The 24,949-nt window shown below is 31.7% G+C and overlaps 1 protein-coding gene and 1 pseudogene across 3 annotated transcripts; one reads left to right on the forward strand and one right to left on the reverse strand.

The window, feature by feature from the left end:
- The first annotated feature begins 526 nt into the window (after positions 1 to 526).
- LOC124835978 (putative disease resistance protein RGA1) lies at positions 527 to 3,648 on the forward strand (annotated as a pseudogene).
- A 1,251-nt stretch (positions 3,649 to 4,899) lies between these two features.
- On the reverse strand, positions 4,900 to 16,846 carry LOC124846855 (calcium-transporting ATPase 4, plasma membrane-type-like). Of its 3 annotated transcripts, XM_088116337.1 has the most exons (7): positions 16,535 to 16,846; positions 9,221 to 9,275; positions 7,173 to 9,118; positions 6,892 to 7,050; positions 6,454 to 6,625; positions 6,074 to 6,372; positions 4,900 to 5,900 (listed from the first exon to the last, which is right to left on the reverse strand). In XM_088116337.1, the coding sequence occupies exons 1-7, from the start codon at positions 16,706 to 16,708 to the stop codon at positions 5,595 to 5,597; spliced, it is 3,111 nt and encodes a 1,036-aa protein (XP_087972463.1). In that variant the 5' UTR covers positions 16,709 to 16,846; the 3' UTR covers positions 4,900 to 5,594. The 3 variants fall into 3 exon arrangements, with proteins under 3 accessions (XP_087972463.1, XP_087972462.1, XP_087972461.1); XM_088116336.1 differs by lacking the exons at positions 9,221 to 9,275; positions 16,535 to 16,846 and having other exon boundaries at positions 4,900 to 5,109; positions 5,583 to 5,900; positions 7,173 to 9,122; XM_088116335.1 differs by lacking the exons at positions 9,221 to 9,275; positions 16,535 to 16,846 and having other exon boundaries at positions 4,900 to 5,329; positions 5,583 to 5,900; positions 7,173 to 9,122.
- Between the last annotated feature and the right edge of the window lie 8,103 nt (positions 16,847 to 24,949).

A 24,949-nucleotide genomic window follows, 5' to 3' on the forward strand; every position in this document is an offset into this window, starting at 1 on the left:
TATAAATATTGCAATATCAGTGAAATTAAAATTGCACAATCAAATTGCTCAAAAATCACTGTTGAAGTATGAATAAGAAAATGGAGCAGAAACTATCTTTGGTTTTCTACTTTGGGTGCTTGCTACGCCATTTTGTCCAATGCCAGCCACTTGTTTGGGTATGTTGTCATCATATAATATATTTTACTTTTTTTTTTTTGAAAAATTACAAAATAATTTTTTAATTCTAATCATATTTTATATGCATAATTTCAGTAGTGGCTTGGTCGTCTAAGCAAGACACCCCTTCCCACAACAAGAACTTGAACAAGTGGAGAAAATGACACCGCATGGTCGAGAACGCGAGAGATGCGGAATGCGAAACAAAGGACAAATGGTGAAATGGAAGAAACTGCGAAACCCTTCTTTCTTCCGAAATTGTCCTCTACGTCATATTTCAATTTTTTTAAATTTATTTGAAATGCACCAATGAAACGCTGTTGTTAAAATGTTATCACCAATTGGTTGGTTGTTAAAGAAGCCTTATCGTATTTTGCCTCTGTCTAACTGTGGAAGACGTTCGTGTCGTTTCGTAGAAGAAAAATAGTTAATACTTCATAGTCTTCCTCCTCTTTCAATACTATATGCTAAAAGATAGTAGCAAGTGGCATTCGTTATTTAGTTGTTGTCGAATCCATTCATCAACACAGTTGACTTCGAAACACTGTTTTGCCTTCCCATCTCATCTCCGCCGTTTGCATTTCAGACAACTATGGCCGAATCATTTATCTTCAGCATTGCAGAGTCACTCATAGCAAATCTTACTTCTCGTACTTTTCAAGAAGCTTCTCGATTGGTGGGTTTATACGACGATCTTCAAGACCTTACCAACACTCTCTCTTTAGTCAAGGACGTTTTGTTAGATGCTCAGCAAAAGCAGGAACACAACCATGAGCTCCGTCGATGGCTCTCTCAACTCAAAACTGTCTTCTCCGATGCCGAAGATGTTTTGGATGAATTTGAGTGCCAAACACTCCGAAAGAAAGTGGTCAAAGCTCATGGTAGCACCAAAGACAAGGTCAGTCACTTCTTCTCAAGTTCTAATCCACTTGTTTTTCGTTACAAAATGGCTCAACAAATTAAAGATATCAACAACAGACTAGACAAGGTTGCAGCTAATAAGCGTAAGTTTAGTCTTCAAATGAGTGATGTTGACACACGTGTTGTTCATCGGAGAGATATGACACACTCTCGTGTGAGTGATTCAGATGTGATAGGAAGGAAACACGATAAAGAAAAGATCATAGAGCTTTTGATGCAGCAGAATCCTGATGATGATGATGATACAAGTCTCTCTGTTATCCCCATTGTGGGGATTGGAGGCTTGGGAAAAACTACACTTGCAAAGTTTGTGTTCAATGATAAGAAGATCCAGGAGTGCTTTCCATTGAAGATGTGGGTGTGTGTTTCTGATGACTTTGACATTAAACAACTGATTATCAAAATCATCAATTCCGTGAATGATTCAGAATCTGATCATGCTCCTATTCACCAAATGAATTTGAACATGTTAGATCTGGAACAACTGCAAAATCAACTCAAAAACAAACTTTCCGGTCAAAAGTTCTTACTCGTATTGGACGACGTATGGAACGAAGACCGTGTTAAATGGTATGAGTTGAGGGATTTAATCCAAGTAAGTGCAGCAGGAAGTAAAATCCTTGTGACTACACGAAGTCGTTCAATTGCTTCCATGATGGGCACAATTCCCTCTCATATTTTAGAAGGTCTTTCTGAGGAGGATTCAATTTCTGTGTTAGTCAAATGGGCATTTAAAGAAGGAGAAGAGGAAAAATATCCTCACTTAGTAAATATTGGGAGAGAAATTGTGAAAAAATGCGGAGGGGTTCCTTTGGCAGTGAGAACATTAGGCAGTTTACTATTCTCAAAATTTGAGGCCAATGAATGGGAATATGTGAGTCAAAATGAAATCTGGATTTTGCCTCAGAAAAAGGATGACATTTTACCTGCCCTTAAATTGAGTTATGATCTCATGCCCTCCTATTTGAGGCAATGTTTTGCATTGTTTTCCCTTTACCCAAAAGATTATGAATATATTAGTTATGAAATAATTTGGCTTTGGGGGGCACTTGGACTCATCGCATTACCAAAAACGGATAGAAAACGTGAAGATGTAGCCAATCAATATTTGCATGAACTTCTGTCAAGATCCTTTCTTCAAGATTTTCAAAACTTCGGCACTGTGTATAAATTCAGAATACATGATTTGGTGCATGATCTCGCCCTATTTGTTGCTATGGATGAGTGTCTACATATCAATTCCAACATTCAAAATATTCCTGATAATATTCGGCATCTGTCTTTTGCCGAAAGGGGTTTGTTTAGCAATTTAGTCACCAAAAAATCAACAGCTGTGAGAACCGTCCTGTTTCCAAATGAGGTAGCAGCTGCCAACGGTAAAGCTATACTAAAGACTTGTCTGGAAAAGTTCAAATGCTTGCGTGTTTTGGATTTGAGTGGTGCAACATTTGAGACTTTGCCTCGTAAAATTAGCAAGTTGAAACATCTGAGATATCTGGACATTAGCAAAAATCCTAACATTAAGAGACTCCCCGACTCTATTTGCAAGCTCCAATGTTTGGAAGTGTTGAACCTTGGAGGATGCGTGGAGTTGGAAGCATTGCCCAAAGGATTAAGAAAACTTATCAGTCTTTATTGTTTTGAGTTTTCCATAAAGCAAACTGTTTTGCCTTTGAATGAAATCGCCAACTTGGGGTCGCTTGAATTATTGACTGTTGGATCATGCCATAATGTGGAATCCGTATTTGGAGGGATGAAATTTCCTACTCTTAAAACTTTGATAGTTCAAGACTGTCAGAGTCTTAAGTTTCTGCTGCTGGAGTGTAAAAATTTTCCTCAATTAGAAACATTGTATGTTGTAGAGTGCAGTAATTTGGATTTGGAACTGTGGAAGGGAGATCATGAAGAACAAAGCCCCAAGCTGAAGTTAAAATTTGTTATATTTTCAACTTTATCACAACTAGTGACCTTACCTAAATGGTTTGAGGAAGTTGTCAACTCCTTACAGTGTTTGATTGTTGTGGATTGCCACAATTTTGAATCATTTCCAGACTGGCTGCCAGTTCTGACTGATATGAAAACTCTTGCTATAAAAAATTGTCCAAAGTTGGTTGCGCTCCCGGATAACATTCATCTCTTCACCACCCTTGAATATTTGACGATTGTAGATTGTGCAGCTGACTTACATAAAAAGTATGAGCCGCATGTTGGAGAGTTTTGGCCCAAAATATCACACATATCGACAATATTGACATGGATGAACCAGAAGATTTAGATGAAGAGTTTTTGCCAAAAATATCACACATCAACAATATTTTCATGGATGAACCAGAAGATATATTTGAAGAGTAAGACTTTGTCCAAAGTCCCTTGTTTTCTTTATTTATTCTTTTATTAAGATGTTTTCCATAATGTTGATTTCTTGTTATGGTTTTTCATTTTGTCTTTGTGAAAATTAATTGTAACTTTTAGTTAAGACAATTCAATTTAGAAGAGGTGGTTGTGTAACAGTGCTACTTTTTTGTATTGACTGCTATTTAGAAAAAAAATCCACACAGTTACTTTGCATCTTTTACTTTTCATGATTTATCGGTTAATGATAAATACATTACAAACAATCCTGTAAATTGTAAAGATTATTTAATCGTTTTTAATGGCCACTATATACTATTGATATAATTTAAAAAAATGTGATATATAGTGATTTAAGACGAACTATCACAACATTCATCATTTTATACAATATATATAAAATAGTTAAATAACTTAAATTAAAACTGACATAATTTTTCTATTAGAAAACAAATCCAACAAAAATAACAGCACATAAAAACATGATTATTTTCTTTATATCAGGATAATTACAATTGTCACTATTATAATTACATTAAATAAAATATTTTATTATCAATTGTCTTGTCGTAATTCAGATATTTTATTATTTATAATTATCCCCTTATACTTTTAATTTCGTAATTTAATAAAATACACTTTTAGTAATAACAGATAAAAAAGCATATCAAAATAAGAGTGAATACACACAAAAAATAACCAACATATTTTTTTCATTAATTGGTTTATCATTACAAAAAGTATATTAGACAATTACATCAATATAACAAAAAGTTTTTAAATATCCAAAAATATAGAATATTCTACAAATTCTGATATCATAACAAATATTAATAGATTTATAGTTCCTCACTTCTAACCTCTTCAACTTCATCATCAAGTGGGGCACCCTTGTTAAACTCAAATCCTCCCATCCCACGCTTTTTTTTCAATAAACCATCTCATTTTAAGCTTATCCAAACACATTTCAATACTATAATGACATTGGGTGTCGCAATTGCAACGGGGATGACGACCGAAAATTAAATAGTTAAAAAACAAGATTGTTACGGTAGTCTATTATGAAAAACAATGAAAAAACCATACAGATAAAGAAAATCACAAAATTTTGGATTCGGAGCCACTTAAGTGTAGGAAATATATTAAAACTTTATAACACAAACGATATCTTTACTAAAATATATAAAAATGACGTGGTTTCCAAAATATTCATTTTTCTCCAAAAATAATTATCGTTGATTATAATTTTCAATGAAGAGTACTCCTTTGAAACCAATGACAAATAAAAAAGCGTTAACACCCAATTATTTTAAGGGAAATCAATTAAAAACAACATGAATATTTAATTCCATCAAATATAATCTTTTAACCACTTAATTCTATCTCTTTTAGCCGAAAAGATAGCCTATCCAACCAAACACACTTTATTTTGAATATGGTAGGGTATAGATTCAGAACTAAAATAAATTCCAAGGTAAGGCACAAAAATATATTTTGTAAACATTTAACAAAGTATATTTTACACTACAAAAATGCACCAGTAAGCACTATAGTTCAACAAATATATTTGTATCACAAACCAAACGGTCAAAACTCTGCTCAAATGCAGCTGCTAATAATGAGAGGCTCTCCATCATCATCTTGCTCGGTATCAGATAACATCGTCCCCTTGTAATGCTGGTAACAAGAGCCCATGAAAGGAATTTTAGAGAATTGCATAACAATATTTTCGAATGAATTTTATGAATATTTATGAGAACTATAAGCTGTAAAATTTTGGAACTGTTCTCGAATAAAAAGGCTCCTCAAACAGCTGGTTCTGATAAGCAGAGAGGACCATTGTTGATATATGCCTTCAATCATATCATTCCCAAAACCCTTGTATGTTTTGTCTTGCCTGGAAATTCAGTATAGTATCAAGTCTTTACAAAACTACGTAAAATGACATGCTGCAAAGAACGACAGCATTACTAGGAGAAATCAGCAAAAGCAACCCAGATAATGTCTTCATGTAAAGTAACACGGTTAGGCATTCTTCTCAACACTCATCCAGTTGTTGTATGGTTAGTTTCCCAATAAGAAAATGAGGAAAATAAAACAAAATAAATGTTCTTGATCCAAAAACAAAGAAAAGGAAAACGAGACCATACTTTTCCTATACTTTATACCACCTCGGGATCAGATGCCAATGCATCATAACCATCGTGGTGCTCCTTACTGTTATCTCTTTCAACTGGGATGCACTTGAGGATAGCAGCTATAGGAATGGTAACTGCTCCGATTAACACGCTCAGTACCCAGAATTGCCAGTTTAGAGGCACGGTGCTGGCAAACGTTCCAAGGAATTCAACTATCACCACTTGAAATGCCACAGTGGCGAAAATTATCGACAAAAATATCCAGCTGTCGAACATGCCTCTGAAAACGTTTATCTTTTCAATATCTCTGCTGTTTATCTCATTGAACACCTGAACGTAGAGAGAAAGGAAAAACAACAAGCTAAATAAAGACAAAACAATGTATCATGCCACTTCTTTTGACATGTATGAACTTTTGTTTTAGCATCCATGTTCGGAATTTCTCATGTTTGGAGTCTATAAAGTATAACCAACAATTCGGACATGATGCTTGCAGAGAGTACCTGGCAAAATACAAAGGTGTTGAATATCAGAGTGTTGAGAACTTCTGTTGCATCCGAACCACTAATTCCGAGGAGCCTCTCCCCGTCAAAATTTAGAATCGCAAGGATAATTAATTGGTATATGCTTTGTCCAATGATATTCCTCCACATAGGTTTGGTGATGAAGTTTGCTCCCCTTGCAACAGGAGGTCTTTCCAAAAGACCATCGTTAGGAGGTTCAGTAGCTAGGGCTAATGCACCAAGAGTGTCCATGATCAAGTTCACCCAAAGCAACTGAACAGCTGTGAGTGGAGCAGATCCTGAAAGAAGGAAGACTATCACCGATGTTGCGTGAAAAAGAAGAATATCTAAATAAAAATAAATTTCATTAACAAACAAACCTGTGATACATGCAGAAAAGAAATTGATAACCAGAGCAACAACATTAACTGTCAATTGAAACTGCACAAATTTTTGGATGTTTATGTATACTGAACGTCCCCATTTGACAACATTCAGAATAGTCGTGAAGTTATCATCCAGGATAATGACATCAGCATTTTCTTTTGCAACCTGTAAATGTTATTAATTAACAAGGGCAAAAAGTGCTATTAGGAATCAATTGCAGCAAATTGTCATCAATATAAAAAGGGAAAAAGATACCTCCACGTATGGCATACAATTCTAGGGGAGGACAGATAAGACAGCAAAGGAAAAAAATTATATAAACTATGTAACAGGAATATAAGTTAATAAATTATAACTTAAACATAATGGAGGACAATTGTACAAAACTAAGACTACGCTTAACTGCCACATAGTAAACAAGAGATACAAACCTCAGTTCCTGCTATGCCCATTGCAAGTCCAATGTCTGCCTCACGAAGTGCTGGAGCATCATTAGATCCATCACCAGTAACAGCAACAACATCACCAAACATACTCTTCAAATTGTTTACCAAGTTATACTTGTCGAGCGGTAAGGATCGTGCCATCACCTGTAACCATATCAAGTACAAAAGAAAAGTCAAGCATCTCAAGAGAGGATACAAATCACCAATCCTATCCCTTTCCCCTATCCTCAAGAACTTAATCACAGAATTTGCGATGAGAGAAGAACCTGGATCCTAGGTATGGTATCCATCATTTCCTCGGAAGAAAGGTCACGAAACGTTGGACCTTCTATGGCTACACCACCCTCAGTAAGTATACCGCATTCTTTGGCTATAGCTTCTGCTGTATGTATGTTATCACCAGTAACCATGCGGATAGTTATTCCAGCAGCTTTACAAATTTGAACAGCTTCCTTAACTCCAGGGCGTACAGGATCCTTGATTCCTACTAATGCTATTAGAGTATAGCCACTATCAGGAATGTTGGCTTCCCCATGCATTTCGTTTATATCTTTGAAGGCCAAACAAAGAGTTCTCAAAGCTTCAGAAGCAAAATCATTTATAATACGAAAGACATTATTTGCATGCTCTTCGGGAAGATCAACTACTTCCCCATTGCAATCAATAATTTTGTTACACATCTTTAATATTATTTCTGATGCACCTTTGCAGAATGCTCGGACCCCTCCATCAGGAAGACCCACAAGCACAGACATTTTCTTTCGGACTGAATTGAATGGCTCAACTTTGAGTATCTTGTACATTTTACGCTGCCCATAGGCATCAAAATCAGCACCTAAAAGGCAGCCAAATTCCAATAATGCCGATTCTGTTGGGGTCCCCAATATTGTGTTCTTTCCATCTTTATCCTTAACTACTTCAGCAGAAGTATTTTGAAATATAGCCTGTAAAAGGATGTTTTGAACTCCTTCAGGTGTAGATGTTTTCAGTTCGTCTGCACTCTCGTTACCGGTTATTTGCATTGCTTTTGCACATATCCATGTCTTAGTAACCACCATTCGGTTAGTGGTCAGTGTCCCTGTCTTATCTGTGCAAATGCAACTAGCTGAACCCATAGTCTCACAAGCAGAAAGATGTCTTACAAGTGCCTTGTCATTCATTAATTTTTTCATTGCAAAAGCAAGACTGAGTGTCACAGCCAGTGGCAATCCTTCAGGAACCGCAACAACTATTATGGTTACAGCAATAGCAAAGAAGTCTAGTAACTTCAGTGCATCAGCCGTAGACCAGTTGGCAAACTCACCATTTTGTGCTTTTTCAACCAGAAACCTTATGATCAATACCACAAATGTCAGAATGGCAAATGTCAAACCAATTTTACCAATGATAGTAGCAACTCCGTTTAACTTAACCTGCAACGGGGTCTCATCCTCTCCTCCCTCGTTAATAGTTTCCATCAATTTTCCCCATTCAGTCCTCATGCCAACAGTTGTAACTAACATCTTCCCCTGACCATCCTGCACTTTGGTTCCTGAAAGAAGAAACGGTTTTTCTTCATTTACATTTACTGGTTCGCTCTCACCTGACAAACTCGATTCATCAATAAGCAAAAAGTATCCTGATATAAAAAGTCCATCTGCTGGAACTTGATCTCCAGTTGACAAATGAACAATATCACCAACTACTATATCATAAATTGAGATCTTCTGCCTTTTCCCATCCCTAGTGACCTGAACAAATATCTTTTTCTTCTCTTTGTCCAAATCCCTGAACTGCAGGTATTGCTTGTAATCACTCACAGCTGTAACTGTGACTACTAAGAATATACTGAGTATGATGCCCACACCATCATACGTTCCCCTTGGCCACCCTTCAGTGGCTATCCCTACACCTAAAGAAACTACAGCACAAACAATGAGAATGATCAATGTTAAGTCCTGCAGTGCATCCCACACAAACATCAGGAACGATCTAGAAGGTTTTTCTGTAAAACGATTGAATCCATAAATCTGTTGTCGGCTATTTATACTCTCTTCGCTGACACCTCCATCCACTGAAACTGACAGTTTCCTTGCGATGGCTTCAACTCCACCAATATTATTTAAGATCTTGTTATCGTGGCCACGAACAATAGAAGCAATCTCCTCCGGATGAATACAAAAACCAGCCTCTCTCACTTCACTCGGTAGCTTGTATTCAACTCGATTACCAGCTGCAACAGGAAACCAGTTTAGCTTAGAAAACACATAAAGAGAAAGTGATCAGTTCTAATGCAGTGATAAGAACTTTGACTACTGAAATTGGAGCACCATACCATCGATAAATTGTAAAGCTGCCTTTTGGACATAGAGAGCAATTCGAATTTTTTCCTGACAGGGTAAGCCAAATATGGTGTGTTAAAATTGGTAACTGCGAATTGACAATATACAAAAAAAAAAAATAGTAGCGATATCGTCATACATCTTATCACATGAAATGGTATTTCGTGAAATGAATGCTGAAATAAAATTTTGACAACGTTTAAGAAGAGTTTTTTTCAGGAAGCCTCGGTTAAAATTTAAGAGCAAATATGCCAGTTTTTCTCATCTAGTCACGACTGTTTCCGAAACGAGTTAGTCAGCCAGTAAAGGGATGATTAATCATAACACTGAGTGATCATTACTATAATTTCTGTCTAAAAGAATGGAGGGGAAATCCCTTTATTAATGTGTCAACATGTAAGAATAATGAAATGAAAGACATTTTCAATTTTTCGTTCATCATCATTAGGTAGTTTGGCCATATGCAACTCGAGTTCAACTGTTATGTAACTCGGAGAAGGTTTTAAATTTCGAGTCTCGTTATTTCCTCTTAAACATACACTTATCTGTCAATCACTCAGATAATGATGTTTCAACCGAACTGCAGTGCAGCAGAATTTAAATTCCCTAAATCATGTGTTTTATTTAAGCTATCTCACTCATCTTATATCCAAGATTACCAAAAGTTGCTGTTACACATTTACACTGCAGTGCAAATATCCTGATTTCAGGATATTTTCATTTACAGAAAAGTAAATTGCATGATTTTCTTAATATAAAAGACGAGAGAAATAAAAAGGTTATCAGAGGAAGTTGTGGAAGGAAGTCTCAGGTTAAAAAATTTTGTAGTATTCATCTTGATAAGAAATTAATTTCTTACATTATCAAGTTACAAAGGTTGTATTCTTCAATTTTTGTCTTTTAATTTATAACTTCCCAACTTATTCTAAACACGTTTTTCGTAAAGACACAAACTGATACTCTCTGAGCAAACAAATGTTTGTAACTGTATCACTAATTTTGTGAAGAAAATATTGAATAAACTGGAAGACAATATTTGATTGATTGAAAAAAATCATACTATACTCTTCCTTAACTGTTAGTCAATGAGAAGGACCAAGATTCAGGGTAAACCATGTTTTTCCTCTAGTCTGAAAACCCTTTTAGAGGAAATATTTAGTTTAAGGAACTCGCATCAGCCATCGTTGACATGAATACGGCAGCAGAAAATTCGGCGACAGTTTACATTTGCAAGCAAATTCAATTCAAAGGTGTTCTTACATTTCCTAACATTGCTGATGCTGTGCCTTTGTTGAAATGGGGAACAGTCCAACAGACGCGTCTAAAGCGCGTTTGAAGTCATTCTCAACTCAAAAAAATGTCAAGTCATGGTTACGTGATCGTGCAGCACGATACACGCTATGAGATCATTTTTTTTCCCAACTTGAAAGGGTGTATATGGAAAATGACACTTGAACAACCATTTTTGACAACATTTAGACATGCGCACACGTATCAAAATCTGAGTGGTTCATTTTCATTTAATTTTTCTAACTGGACCACTCAGATTTTGATACGTGTGTGCGTGTCTAAATGTTGTCAAAAATGGTTGTTCAAGTATCATTTTCCGGTGTATATTGGATTGTTTCCACTTGGAAAAGAAATTATAGGATGAAATGTAGGCCACGATATTTGAGAGGAAAGATTTGCGGTAGAAGACCACGAGAAAGAAAAAAATACAATTATTATTTATGCACATAATCGGATAATTTTTCTCTGCTTTTATTATAATAAAATAATAAATTATTACAAAAATAATAAACAAAATTATCTCATTTTTAATTCGAATAATTTTATTTTATACTTAAAATTTATTTTCAATTCCATCAATCTTCATCGTCTCCTTTGTAAATAACCTACAAAACTATATCATATTTCACCTCTTTTAGAGTCATTAGACCAAACATGTCATCAAACACAGGACACGAATGTCATTTTCATAGGTTGTGCAACAATAAATACCAACTGCCTTTTCATTTTATTTCCAGCATTTGTTTGTCTCATTGTCTGATTGCGGTTGATGTCTATCAATTTCAATTATTAACTAATTAATGTTTTAGTCAGGTACTTGGCTCTTCTTCTTTTAGCAACGAAATTTCCAGGAAGTTTCCACTTACCGTGGTTGCATAAATAAATTTAAGTATTAAACTAATTTGCTAGGATATATAAATTTATAATATGCTTTCGTAGCGGAGGTCAATTATGTACGTACCAAATACTTCCAAGATACCTTGACATTTCACACTTCTCTCTCACGCACACGTAAATATATATATATATATATATATATATATATATATATATATATATATATATATATATATATATATATATAATTTCTATTAATTTAATTATAATATTTTAAACATATTAAAATATATGTTTTTATATGAGAAAAAAGCATTTATTTTTCCAGTGTAGAAAGCTAAGGTACCAACAATATAATAAAAAAATATTAACATTACATCCTAGATTTCAAAAAAAGTCAAGCCTTGAATGTTGTTAAAGTCAAAACTAATAAATTATCAAAACTGTAAAATTGTTACATATTCCGCATAAAGAAAGGTCTACATACCTTCCCAGTGTAGATGACAGTAACTTGTTTTTGAAATACAAGGCTTAAGTATAGACCTTCTTTTAAGTTTGCTTTGACCTTGTTCAAATTTATTTCATTGTTTATTTCTCAATAGGGCCAGAGACTTACAATTTTAGTAGTCCAAAAGGACCACAAGTTACATGGCAACAAACAAGGAAACATAAATGAGAAGAAAAGACAGAAGAGCCACAAATTTTAATAGAAAATGTACACCCTTCAATGGAGTATTTGATAAAACTACTTGATACATTAATTGAAAGTTGATAAACTTAAAGCTTTAAAAAATATGAACCGAAAGTTTAAATTTAAAATTTACAAGCTATCACCTTTAAGAAGGAAGTATTTAATAAGAACGACTCTTAAACTGGTTGAAAAATTTAAAGGTTAATAATTGGATGATAAAAAAAAGTGTGTGCATGCGTATGTTTTACATTAAAAATTTCAAGAAAATTATAGAAATTTATAATTTTAGTTTTTTCCCATAACTTTTCAATAATTATGAATATTTCCATAAGATAAAATGTTTTATTAAAATTTAAATTATTATGTAACAACCTAAAATACATAGTATAATATAAAACACTGGGTCAAATATATTTTAAGGAAAGAAAGAATTATTAAAATGTTATTTATTTATTTATTTACTATATTTATACTTTTAATTTGCAATATTTAATATGTTTGACTTTGTAAATTTTGTTCTCTATTAATCTTTTTTATTTCAACTAGTATATATTTACTCTTTGTTCGTGAAATTATATCTTAGACTCTGCATACTTCATAACTAATCAACATTAGGGATTAGAAGGAATGTATGGAAAATTTAAGTGAATTAAAAGATTGTATATTTCATTAAAACAATATATTAAATAATACAGGTAATAAAAACAACTAAACCAAATAGTCTAATAGTAAAAACAACCGAGGATAGTATAAATGATCTGAGATTTTATCCCAAAAGGAACAAAAACGTAAAAATAAAAATATAAAAAAAGTTCTAATCAACTTCTAACTATAAAATATGTAGACTTTATTGAGACTGATTTCTTCACAAACCAGGAAATAAAATAATTAAAAATTAAAAATGTTTTATTAAATTATAAAAGTTCTCTAGCATACCTTTTTATTTTTAACTTTTGCATAAATTAATATTAACTTATATGTTGACTTATACATAAATTAATATTAACTTATAAAGAAATTAAATTATTTTTCTTTCCTAGAAGAGCTTAGGAAGAAAATGCTTATATGAGCAAACTTCTTCGTGGCTACTTCTTAAAAATAACATAAAAAAATAAATTAATTATAAAATAAAATTAACTTATTTACAAGTTAAATTTAAATATTAAAGAATTTCTATGATATTTATAAACTAATTTTAATTTTACAGATAAGTTAAAAAATTTTCTAAGAGATTGTCTTATCTAAATAAGTCTCGATAAGTTAATATATAAAACTAATATCTTGACACTTTTAATTGGTTGGAACAAACGTACAACCAAACCAAAGTTCATCATGTTGAACACACTCAAATTGCTATAGCTAAACAGCCCACACTACCAAAAGGAAAGAGATTGTAATTCTCATTCACTTAGATGAAACCTAAACAGTGAGAGAAAGAGGGTTAGCATCTTGTGGGATGGAGAAACTCGTGAGATTGTATTACTAAAAAATATAGTGTTAGAAAGGAAATTATGAGGATGAATATTCAAAACTAATGACAAATAGAGGAAGAATGTTGGCCATGCATGCACCCAAAAGTCACAAGGTAAGCGTAGATTCTTGCGAATTTACGTTAAAAACGTGTTGATCTAATCTCTCCAGTAAACCGGCCAATATAGCTAAACTTGTAATTTTCAGACTGGTTACCTTTCCTAATCTCATTCCTAATTTTAAAAATAATAAAATGTGTAACAAATAGATTCGATGGAAATTTCAAATCCCGCATGATAGATTGGCATTGGTAGTGCTCAACATGAAAGTAACATTTGCCGTCCATCCAATGTAAAGTACGAGCACCAACTTTTTTTCTTTTTGTTGTTTGTGGGTCGTCAGTCATAAATCATGACAACCACCATCATGACAGAAGTTAACACAACGAATGGCCTCACATTATATAAAAGGCTGTTTTCATCACTTTGCACGAAAAATGTTTTGAAAAGGTTTTAGTTGAAAATTAAAAACACTTGTACTAAGTATTACTTCTAGTTTTATGTAAAATAAGGTATTAGTGCTAGTTAGTCTACTTCAAGGGGTTAATATTATTTATGTAAGCTTTTGCAAAAGCGGCTCTTGTGCAGATCAAGAACTACCATGCTCAATCCTTTTAAAGTGACAAACACGTTTAATAGGACTGCCTAGCCCCCACCCCAAGCTAATATATATATATTATTTCGTTTGTTTTATTAGCTGAAAAGAGCGAGAGAGATATACAAAATTAATTTATCAAAACAAAAATTTAAAATTTTATATTATTAAAATTTCAAAAGTTTTCCTCTTGTTTACTTTCATCTTTAACCAACTGAGGAGAAATAAGAGAAGAGGCTAACAAGTTCTCAAATAAAAAACTAATCCTAAATATTTTCATTTTCTAGTTAATTTTTAATTATAAATAAACCAGTGCTTATCCAAATTCCAATTTTAAGAAATCCAAAAATAAATAAAACTCTACCACCAACCACCAGTGATAAATCTCCATTTTAAGGTTTACATGATGATATCATAAACCGATATTTATATTTTCTTTACTTTTCTTTAAAACTTGTTTCTAGGGAGTTTTAGATATCTAAGTCGTCTTAAATACTTTGATAAAAAAATCAAGTAAAAATATATAGATATATGAATTAAGTAAGTATTATATAAAAAGAGAGAAGCAAAAACAAAATAACTAGAACCATTAAACATTGTAAAAAGGTAGACGTTAAAAAACAAGTGTTCTTTTAAACACGTGGTACAAACACGAACGTCAAAAAAGAGTGTTCACACGTCACCAAAATGGAAAAGTAAAACTTGTTAAATTAAATCAGAATTCTTTTTAAAAGAAAAGTATTATCGGTATTTATATGTTTCAAAGTTTAAACAGTATTAATTATCGTTTTGTTTTCATTATTTTTTAGTTACTGTAATTTATAATTCATTTTGAAAGTAAAAATAAAAAGTAACATGTAGTTATTGTAAATATGAAAAGGTTAAATGAAAAATTAATTAATAAGATAAAAAAATAAAAACAAAAATAGAAAATAACAAACGTTTAAAAAACTGTCTTCAAAATATGTTTCTTTCTTTTTATGAAACTCAAATAAACATTTTATATCATTTGTGTTAGCAAAGAAAGTCACGAATCTCGTAATAATCCTACAGAAAAACTATAAAACAAAAGGAAAATATTTAATATATGTTTACATTTTTTAACTAATCTCATATTTTTTTCAATTTTCTTTTACATTAATTATTATATTTTTTCTACATTTTTGTCGTATATTTTTGGTATCATTATCATCGTCCAAAGCATTCTTTAGACTTAAAAATAACGTAAATATTAATTTCTTAAAATTAAAAAATACTATTTAGATAAAAATAAAAAAAGTGAAACTCACTTCTATTTAAAATTTCATATCTGTGAAATTGACGTTGAAATACATATCCAGGTTTTTTTTTTCTAATTTGCAGTATTACTAAGATTAATGATAGTAGAATACATTTTTACTTTAATTTGAAATAGAATATAAAGATAAAATAGTCATAAAAATATAAATTTTTATATTTTTTATAAAAAAAGAAAAGAAATAAGTAAAGGTAACGTAAAATAAATGTAAATAATATAAAAAATGTAGATGGGTAAAAGAATCCTTTTTCTATTCCTAAATGTGCTTTTGATTATAAAGTTTGTGTATTTAAGTTTAAACTTTTTAGCATTGGGACGTACGTTTCGAACCAATTGCTAAATATCGATATGCATTTACAGCTTATTTCACACCTAAATCAAATCGACACATAGCTTCATTTAATCAAAAATCAATTTCAAGACGAAATAAAAGTCAAAAAAGAATCTGGCCACCTCATTTCTTATCTCCATTTTATCCACGCATACCAAACCTGTAAACATCATTTTAATATTCCCTCCATCACTATTTTACAGTTCTCTCAGCAACAATAACTCGGAGAGCATGTGCATGACAACGTTCTCACAGAAGCAAGAAATTAACAAGCAACAATGATAATTGAAGTAGTTAAAGTCTTCTTAACCTCTCGTTATTAATTAATTAAAGTTTTCCGATTCTCTCTGGACTAATTCCAGTTTATTTTTCTCTCAATTCAGATCCGTTCACAAAAGCCATTCTTTACAGTTTTAGAGGGAATAAAACAGGTTAAACTTTTTAAATCAACGTCATAAAGAGAAATTAAACGTATTATATCATCTTATCTGACCTACAATTTAAAAAAAAAAATCTAAACCGTGTTCTACTTTTATGTTTTATTTTTAAATCAATATTCAGAGAATCGTGAATCATAAATTCGTTGCAGCTTTTGTACTTTAATTTGCGTGTTCGTTTATATAACTGAGAAGTTTGTACGATCGATTCCGAGGCAGCAACGATAAGGAAAAGCATAGAAACAGAGAGAGTAACGATAATAGTAATAAGGAAACAGAGGAGTAGAGCGGAAGAAAAACCTTGATTCCCTGCCTAATCTGTTGAGCTTCGTCGCGCTTGTCGAGATCAGCGACCATGCGGAAGCGGCGGCGGCGGTTTTTGACGAGAGTGACGGCGGATCTCCATCGACGGAGAGCCTCGACGGAGGGATTCTTGTGTTGGAGCTCGAAATCCTTGAGGAGCGTCTTCTCCATTGGTTGGTACGAGACTTAGGAAAAAGAGGAAAAGGTTTATCAAAGAGGCCAGCGAGAAAAGAGGCGAGGGAAGTCTCGCGGGTCGTGTGGAGCAGTAGTGAAATAGGAACAATAAGAACACATAAATGAGCAATACCGACCAAGGCAAAGGACACTGTATATATAATATGACACCGGGAGGCTAAAATTAAGAAAAGAAAAATATATTATGACACACTTGATTTTTTTCATTTCATACTATTCTTTTTTATTTTTTATTTTTTAAAAAAAACTACAAAAGTAAATTTGTTTTTCTGTAATTATTTTACTCTTATTAAATATGAGAGAAATGTATATCATTCTACCATTACTCTAAAATTAATAAGATACAAACTATTTATTAATTTTATATGTAAACTTACACTAAAGTCAATCTTCAAAATCAATTCACAAAGTCGTCTGTATAATAGTTACAGTAAAGTTTAAAATATTACTAAATTGGATTATATTACTAATCTACTTTCATAATCAATTCACAACAAAATCACCCCATCGTGGAACAAACCATCTTCTACTTATTATGAAATATGAAGGACAAAGAACTAGACTTTTGGGTGAAGAAAACCATATGTAGCATATTATCGATTCATGCCTTACCGTATTATGCGTAGAACGTGGTTGAAATAATCAAATCTACTTAAGGCGGCGTAGATCTTTATTGAAGTAATCAAAATCAACTTTTTGAGCAAACGATCATTATATAATGATATTTTCACTTTTTCGTACTTTAACTTTTACACCCACTTTAATAATGAATGTATTTTATTTTAAATTTGGACTGTTAAACCATAGTTCAGCCGTCTCGCTAAAAATCACATTAATAATGCGTTGTTTTTTAATAATCATATTTTTTGTTTTAATTATAAAGATGGAATAGTGAATGGATTAAATGCTAGTGAAAAAAATTTAAAAGGTGAGAATGAATTAAAGTAGTAAAATTAAAAATGTAAAATGTAAATTGCAAAAAATTAAATTAACAATGATAAAATAGAAACAAATAAAGGAAATCTAAAAAATATGACCCATATTACAATAATTATTATTAAATTTGTTATTTTTCTATTCGTTTTCATAATATTTGAATTGTAACCATAATCAACTCATTCATTTTTACATTTGATTAGTTTATTTATATTTTTTACATTTGATTAGTTTATTTATATTTTTCATATATATGTTGTTAATAATTAAGCCAAAATAACATAAAAGAAAATTGTGATACCTATTTCAAAACTGTCAATTAGTTATGTCAACTGTGCGTATACTCATATAGATTAACTGGACAAGACTACTTGAGAGGACGACAGGTCGAATGATATATTATCTATTAAACGTCAAATTTTTATCAACCAAAGTAGAAGTATAAATCTCTACCAATCAAAGTAGAAGTATAAATTCCTACCAAGATAGAAGTATAAATCCTTACTAACCAAAGGAGAATTATCTAAGGCCCTTTACATTTGGAAGATGATATACATGTTAATATAACAATCCATATCAATTTTAATGGAAAAATCAGGTGTCCTTTCATATTCTATTTAATTATCAATTGGTGTATGGGTTTCTTAAGGATTAATATAAATTTTGAATTTATTTAATAATATTGACTAAAAACCAACTCATAAGCATGTTTCACGGTGAGTATGTCATAAAAATAATATTTTCAACATCTTATCACCATTGTGTCAAGACTAATTCTCTAAAATGATTAAATTTACCATTTTGATATTTGACCATGAGCTAATAATAGAATTGTATTCACCACTCTTCTTTATGTCCCGTGTGGTGGGGATATATGTGTGTTTATGTCCCTTGTGTGTGTGTTTATGTCCCATGTGGTGTGTGTGTGTGTGTTTATGTCCCATGTGGTGTGTGTGTGTGTGTGTTTATGTCATGTGTGGTGTGTGTGTGTGTTGATAATTGATTGAATATTATTTGTTAAGAAAATCCATACATGATTAATGTACGGTCTACACAACAATTTAGCAATAACATGTTTGTTTGCATCCGTGATGATTCCTTTTTATAAATCTCAATTTTAGAACAACACATATATACGTTGAGACTAAGAACAAAGGCAATGCAGTATCGTTATGATCAAAACCAAAATAATAGAGAGCCTTCTAAAGCCAAGTCGAAAAACATAATTTGTACTTATAAAGCCATATGAAAAGGAAAGAAGAAATTAGAATTTGTTGTTACCCAATTCTACACAACAACCCATATGAGGTATTCAAATTAATAATCGAAATATTTAAAGTTTTACTATAATAGAAATTGTACCACATTGTTATGTGATATTTCTTACTTTCATTTACTTTTTCCCAATGAGGGTTTTGATTGAGAATATTTTAATAAAGCAATAATCAAATATATTATTATATTATTTAAGTCATTATTTGTTATTATAATTTAACCTAAGATAGATGAAGTTTCAGAAGGTAAGCTTTGCCAAGTTATACCGATCCAACCAAGGAAGACTTTTACCTCATGATTCCTACTTAGCACATCCTTGGGCAAGGAAGCTTCATCTAACATGATGATCCCTCCCGAGAATTATTCAGGTTAAGAAGCTTCATCTAACAAAATCATTCCTCTACAGAAGTACCCAAACAAGGAAGCTTCATTTAATGTGAAGATCCCTCCCAAGAAGTACCTAGTCAAGGGAGACTTTTACCTCATGATCCCTACTTAGTACATCCTCGGGCAAGGAAACTTCAACTAATGCGATGATCCCTCGCAAGCAGCGTTATCAAAATGGATTGTAACCCGTGAGTCACCCCGACTCACCATAGGTTTGAGCCGGGTTAGATTTAAAAAAAATGTAATTTCTTTTATGCTGGTTAGTTTTCAACCCGAATCACTTAGAACCCAGCTCACCCAGGTTGAACCTATGAGTCGGGTTGGCTCACTAACCCACCTAATTTAATTTGATTTTTTTATTATTTTGTGTTTCAATATTATTAGTTAGTATTTTTTTATTATATTGTAGATGGGGATATAAAAAAGATGTTTCAAGAGAGAAATATATTATAGATTTATCTATTCAAGATTCTAATATTATAAATGGACAAGTGATACAAAAATTATCAATATTAAAAACTTATTTTGTTCGTCTTTTGTGCTTGTTTTTGGATTACGCTTGGATTGTATGATATTTTTTTATTGTGAATTGTCTTTGAAGTTTAACATCAGTTTAGAGTGAAATTTATTTAGATTTAAATTTAAAAAATTATAGTTTTTTTATTTTAAAAAAAACTTATAATTAAGTGAGCTAGTGAGCCAACCCGTTTAGTCCACCAACCTGTGATGGGTCGGGCCGAGTTCAAATTTTTTCAGCTCGCTAATAAGTGAGCCGGGTTGGGTTAACTCATTAAGTGACCAACCCATGTTGGGTCGGGCCGGGTCGAGCCGAGTTATCCGTTTTGACAACTCTACTCACAAGAAGTACTCGATCAAGAAAGAGTCTTACCTCATGATCCCTACTTAGCACATCATTGGTCAAGGAAGCTTCATCTAACAAGATGATCCTTTCTAAGTAGTACCACATGCATACCAGTGAAATTCATGATGACGTGAGCGCAATAATATAAAAAATAATGAAAACATATTATATACCAAAAATAAAGAATATTTCATTCATTGCAATTTCATTAAAATAGGTAGTTGCCTCAGTGTTTTTGGGAATGTCATCAACATCCCCTTATAAACTTTTTTATCAATTTTAAAGCGGGGACCATCAACAAGAATCCATAATAGATAAGATCCTTGATGGAGTGCCTTATCAAAACCTACTAACAAAAGTAGTAAATTAGTCCAAGCTCTACCAACCAAGATGAAGTTACATGCTATCAACCGATGTAGTGAATCAGTTTGAGCTCTATCAACCAAGATGCAATTACACATTACCAACTGAGGTAGAAAAATTGATTTTAGTTTCCTCAAATGATCGAATAATGTTGAGGACAACTCGACCTCAAAAGACAAAGTTAAATACACCATGAGTACATCACTTTGTAAACCAAGGTTGGAGAATGCAATTTGAGGTTTTCGAAAAACAATAAACTACAAATGAATAATCACATCACCTAAAAATGAACAAAGTTAAACACCACGACCAAGGACAATTCAAAAAAATACAAACACACTCCAACTTGACTGTACCATACCAAACTTACAACCTCGTTCGCTCACCTTGTAGAGTTCCAAGCTCATAAGGCTTATGTACTTCCCCTCCATTCAAGCTCTATATTATTCTCATAAATTAGATATTATAATATATTTGATATTTAAAATCCATAAATAATATCTTTTTTTAATCTCTAATATTTTAAAGTTATGATATTTGATTATTACTAGTATATTGAAATCAGCTTAATCGTGATTTTATTGTGATTAAATTATTAAATTTTAAATTAATGTCTTAATTGATTAATTATAAACAAAATATCTACAAGATCTCTTAACCCATATTTCAGTATCTTTAGAATCACACTAATTAACGTTGTGTTTGCTTGAGAGGAAAACATTGTAGAAGTATATTTGTGCAGACAGATTGGGTTTTAAAACTGCTTTCGCTTGAGTGAATTTAGAAGGGAGGAGATGCAATGATTTGCGAGATTGGATGAATTTTTATTCCTTGTATATATGTTCGTATTTGAGGGTATCGAAGTACAAAATTTAATTTTGACCTCCAACAAAAGCAAAATGACATGAAAACCTATGCATATGTGGACAATGTAATCAATTCCAAAATAGAGGGAATCGATTCCAACTCTATTATTTGTTTGAGAGTAATAATAATAAAATGAATTCCTAGTTTATAGGGTCTTCTCGATGTTCTTTGAGGTGAGTTTGACACATTCATGGTCACTTCTTTGATGGTTAACAAATCTCTAAAGCTATGATTGTGGAAGGACCTTTTAGCTTGAAGTTGAGGTTGAAGAAAAAAGAACGAACCCAAAACCTTGATGAACCAGCAAGCCATGGAAATGAGAGAAAGAATACGAATCACCAAGCTTGTAATCGATTCCAGGGCACAACTCAACTAAGTGTAATTGATTCCACAATGCTATTCATGGAGATCGTAATCAATTACGCCTGTAGGTATAACCGATTCCATGGTTTTTGGTAACCGATTCCATCACTTTGGAATATGATACAAATGATAATTTTTGTGATTGGAAATGTACGTAGGACATATTTGTAATAGGAACTGATACTCTTGCAGTAACAATGATATGGACAATATTTGAGTTGATTATAGGAATTCAAAAGCAATGAAAAAGGCATAAAGAAGTAAGAGAAATTATGGAGGGAAAGGAAATGTTAAAAGAGATATTGACCTCCCAAAGCTCTAGTACCTAAAGTTAGCTATGAAGGAGGCATTGAGACTCCATCACCATTGCAGCCCGTCATGCTCAGGGTGTTCATGGATTGAAGTGTTTGTTTATTATTGATTTTGATGTTCATCATAGGAATGGAACAAATGATGCTTTCTATAATGATCCAATGTATTTTTCCTTTTGTTTCATCAAGTAAGCTTCTAATTTAGTTTTAGCTGTGGTTATATTTTGTGTTTTTGTTGATTTCGAAATGCCAACTGGGTTCAATTATTATGGTTTCCTTTTCCAATGTTATCTTAATGATGTTTTAGAAATTAGAAGCATAGTTATCTTCGGTGTGAATTTGGTAAGATTCTTGAAAATTTATGTCTCTATTAAATTAAAATTTTAGATTATTGCACAATCTTATTTTATTTTACTTGAAGATTATGCCTTGTGGTAGAGGAAAAGATGACTGTATCATGAAATGATGTTCAATTTTAATATAGTAACTGGACGCTCATGGGAAAGTGTTATCCTTGGATATTGCTGCTGTCATATTTTTTTCTCAGTAGAAGTATTCTTATTCAACATTTTTATATATTAAAATATTGGCTTAAATGCTTACTTCGTCCCCATGTTAAGAGGTGAATTTCTGTTTAGTACCCGGTTTTAAAAATGAAGACATTGGGTCCCTATGTTATGAAAAATATATGAATAAGGTCCAAAAAGAAAGAACAAGTTCAACAAATCATCAAAGAAAAAGCTGAACAAGAAAGAAAAAAAACTGGACAGCAGAAGAGAGAAGAGAAAAAATACAGCCACATCAGCATGGACTTAACGTCGTTGCTGTCAACTTAACGTATAGGACCTTATTCATACACTTTTCATAACATAGGGACCTAATGTCTTCATTTTTAAAACTGGATACTAAACAGAAATTCACCTCTTAACATGAGAACGAAGTAAGCATTTAAACCTAAAATATTTTACAAATAACTACTTTGTATTTGATATTATGCTATTTAATATCCATTTTATTGTCCGTCTCTTTGTAATTGAGACCACTAATTCACTTGAGCCTTCTTTGGTGGACATGCATTTTTTTTATCTCCCGCACTCTTATGTATAATTTACTAGTGTTGTCAAAATGAGTTGGAATCTGTGAGTCAATTTAATTCATCACGAGTTTGGATCGAGTTAAATTAAAAAAAAATTGATACGGATCAATTTTGAGTCTGATCCAGTAAGAACCCGCCTCACGTGAATTTAATCGGATTGGCTCGTCAACCTACTCAATTTTATTTTTTGTATTTGTTTTTGGATTATATTTGAAGTTTAAGATGATTTTTTATTGTATTATTTATTTATTTATTTTGAAATGTCTTTAAATTTAACATAATTTTGGATTAAAATTTATTTAGATTTGAATTAAAAAATATTATGTTTTTTGCAATTGAAAAAAAAAACTTGTCATTAAATTAGCTTGTGAATCAACCAATTTAATCTATCAATACGTGGTGAGTCGAGTCGGGTTTAAATTTTTTCGACTCACTAATAAATGAGCTGTGTTAGCTTGACTTGACTCACTAAGTGACTAATTTATAGTGAATTGGGTCGGGTTAGGTTGGGTGGTCCATTTTGACAACACTACCATTTACAATTCATTTTACTATATCAAAATATTGCAATTGCATATCATTCTTCTATTATTAATAAATAATATTTTATATTACTTTTACTACAATATCATTTTGATAATTTTTTATTTTTATTAATTAAAACATTTTTATCTATTACATCAATCAAATTTTACACAAATTTTCACAAACTTTACTTATAAATTCATTCTCAATCATCTACAAATTCTTTAAAAAAAATAACATTTAATTTATTCTCAAATTTCTTCAAATCCATCCACTATTTTTTTTTTTTCTCAAAATCATTCCTAAAGTGAACATATTTTATAAAGCTAAAAGCATAGAAAGACCATACTTTTTCACTATATCATAGACTAACTTTTTCTCTCTTTTTTTCCACAGAAAAATCTATAGACTATAATAATTTTCGGCATGATTCACCACGTTGTACCATTTGGCATTTATCATGATATTTCATGGCTGACCAAGAATCTGAGAAATGTGTGGCAAATCTATTCTTTTTCTCCTCGTATTAAAAGAAACACAGTTTTAGTTCATTGGTTCCACTATTTTTGTGTTTTGCCTTTTCGTTTACGCTGTCTGAACCATTCACCCTCTTTGATGTGATTACTTAATGAATACCATAGTTGGCTTGATTCATTATTAATCAATAGGGTAAGAAAAAAAAAATCCAAACTATTTCTTAAATGAAAAAAAAAACTCTTATAAAAAGCTATTTCATTATGTTGTAAAAAAATTGTTTAATAATGTTATATGAAGAAAATAATTATAAAGAAATCTTAGCCATTAAATTTTAAGCAAATAAATGACGTGTGAGAAGACATAACTCTTTGAATTATAATCAGTATTTAGATTATCATTAAAAGATCGTAATAAATTCTTTTAAAGATATTTTCTTTTTCATATAACTAACACTGTTTTAAATTATAGCAAACAAGTTTTATGGTTATTTTTATTCAAAATAGTAATAAATAATGTTAGTGGTTGGTTTCCACTCATAGTTTCTTAGATTGATTGGCAAAAGGTATACAAGGTTCCATACACTTATGAAAAAGAAAATAGTATTTCACTATGGGGTGGCAATGAGAATATTTAACCAAATAAACATGCTATTTTTTTTTTCAAAGGTAAAACTATGTATTTATTGATCATTAAGATGCTTTGAATTCAATTAAGTTTTTAATTAAATTTCTCATTGTCTTTAACTCATTATTAAA

Source organism: Vigna umbellata, chromosome 5 (genome assembly GCF_029865625.1).
Source record: "Vigna umbellata cultivar VRB3 chromosome 5, Vumbellata_1.0, whole genome shotgun sequence".
Taxonomy (NCBI): Eukaryota; Viridiplantae; Streptophyta; class Magnoliopsida; order Fabales; family Fabaceae; genus Vigna; species Vigna umbellata.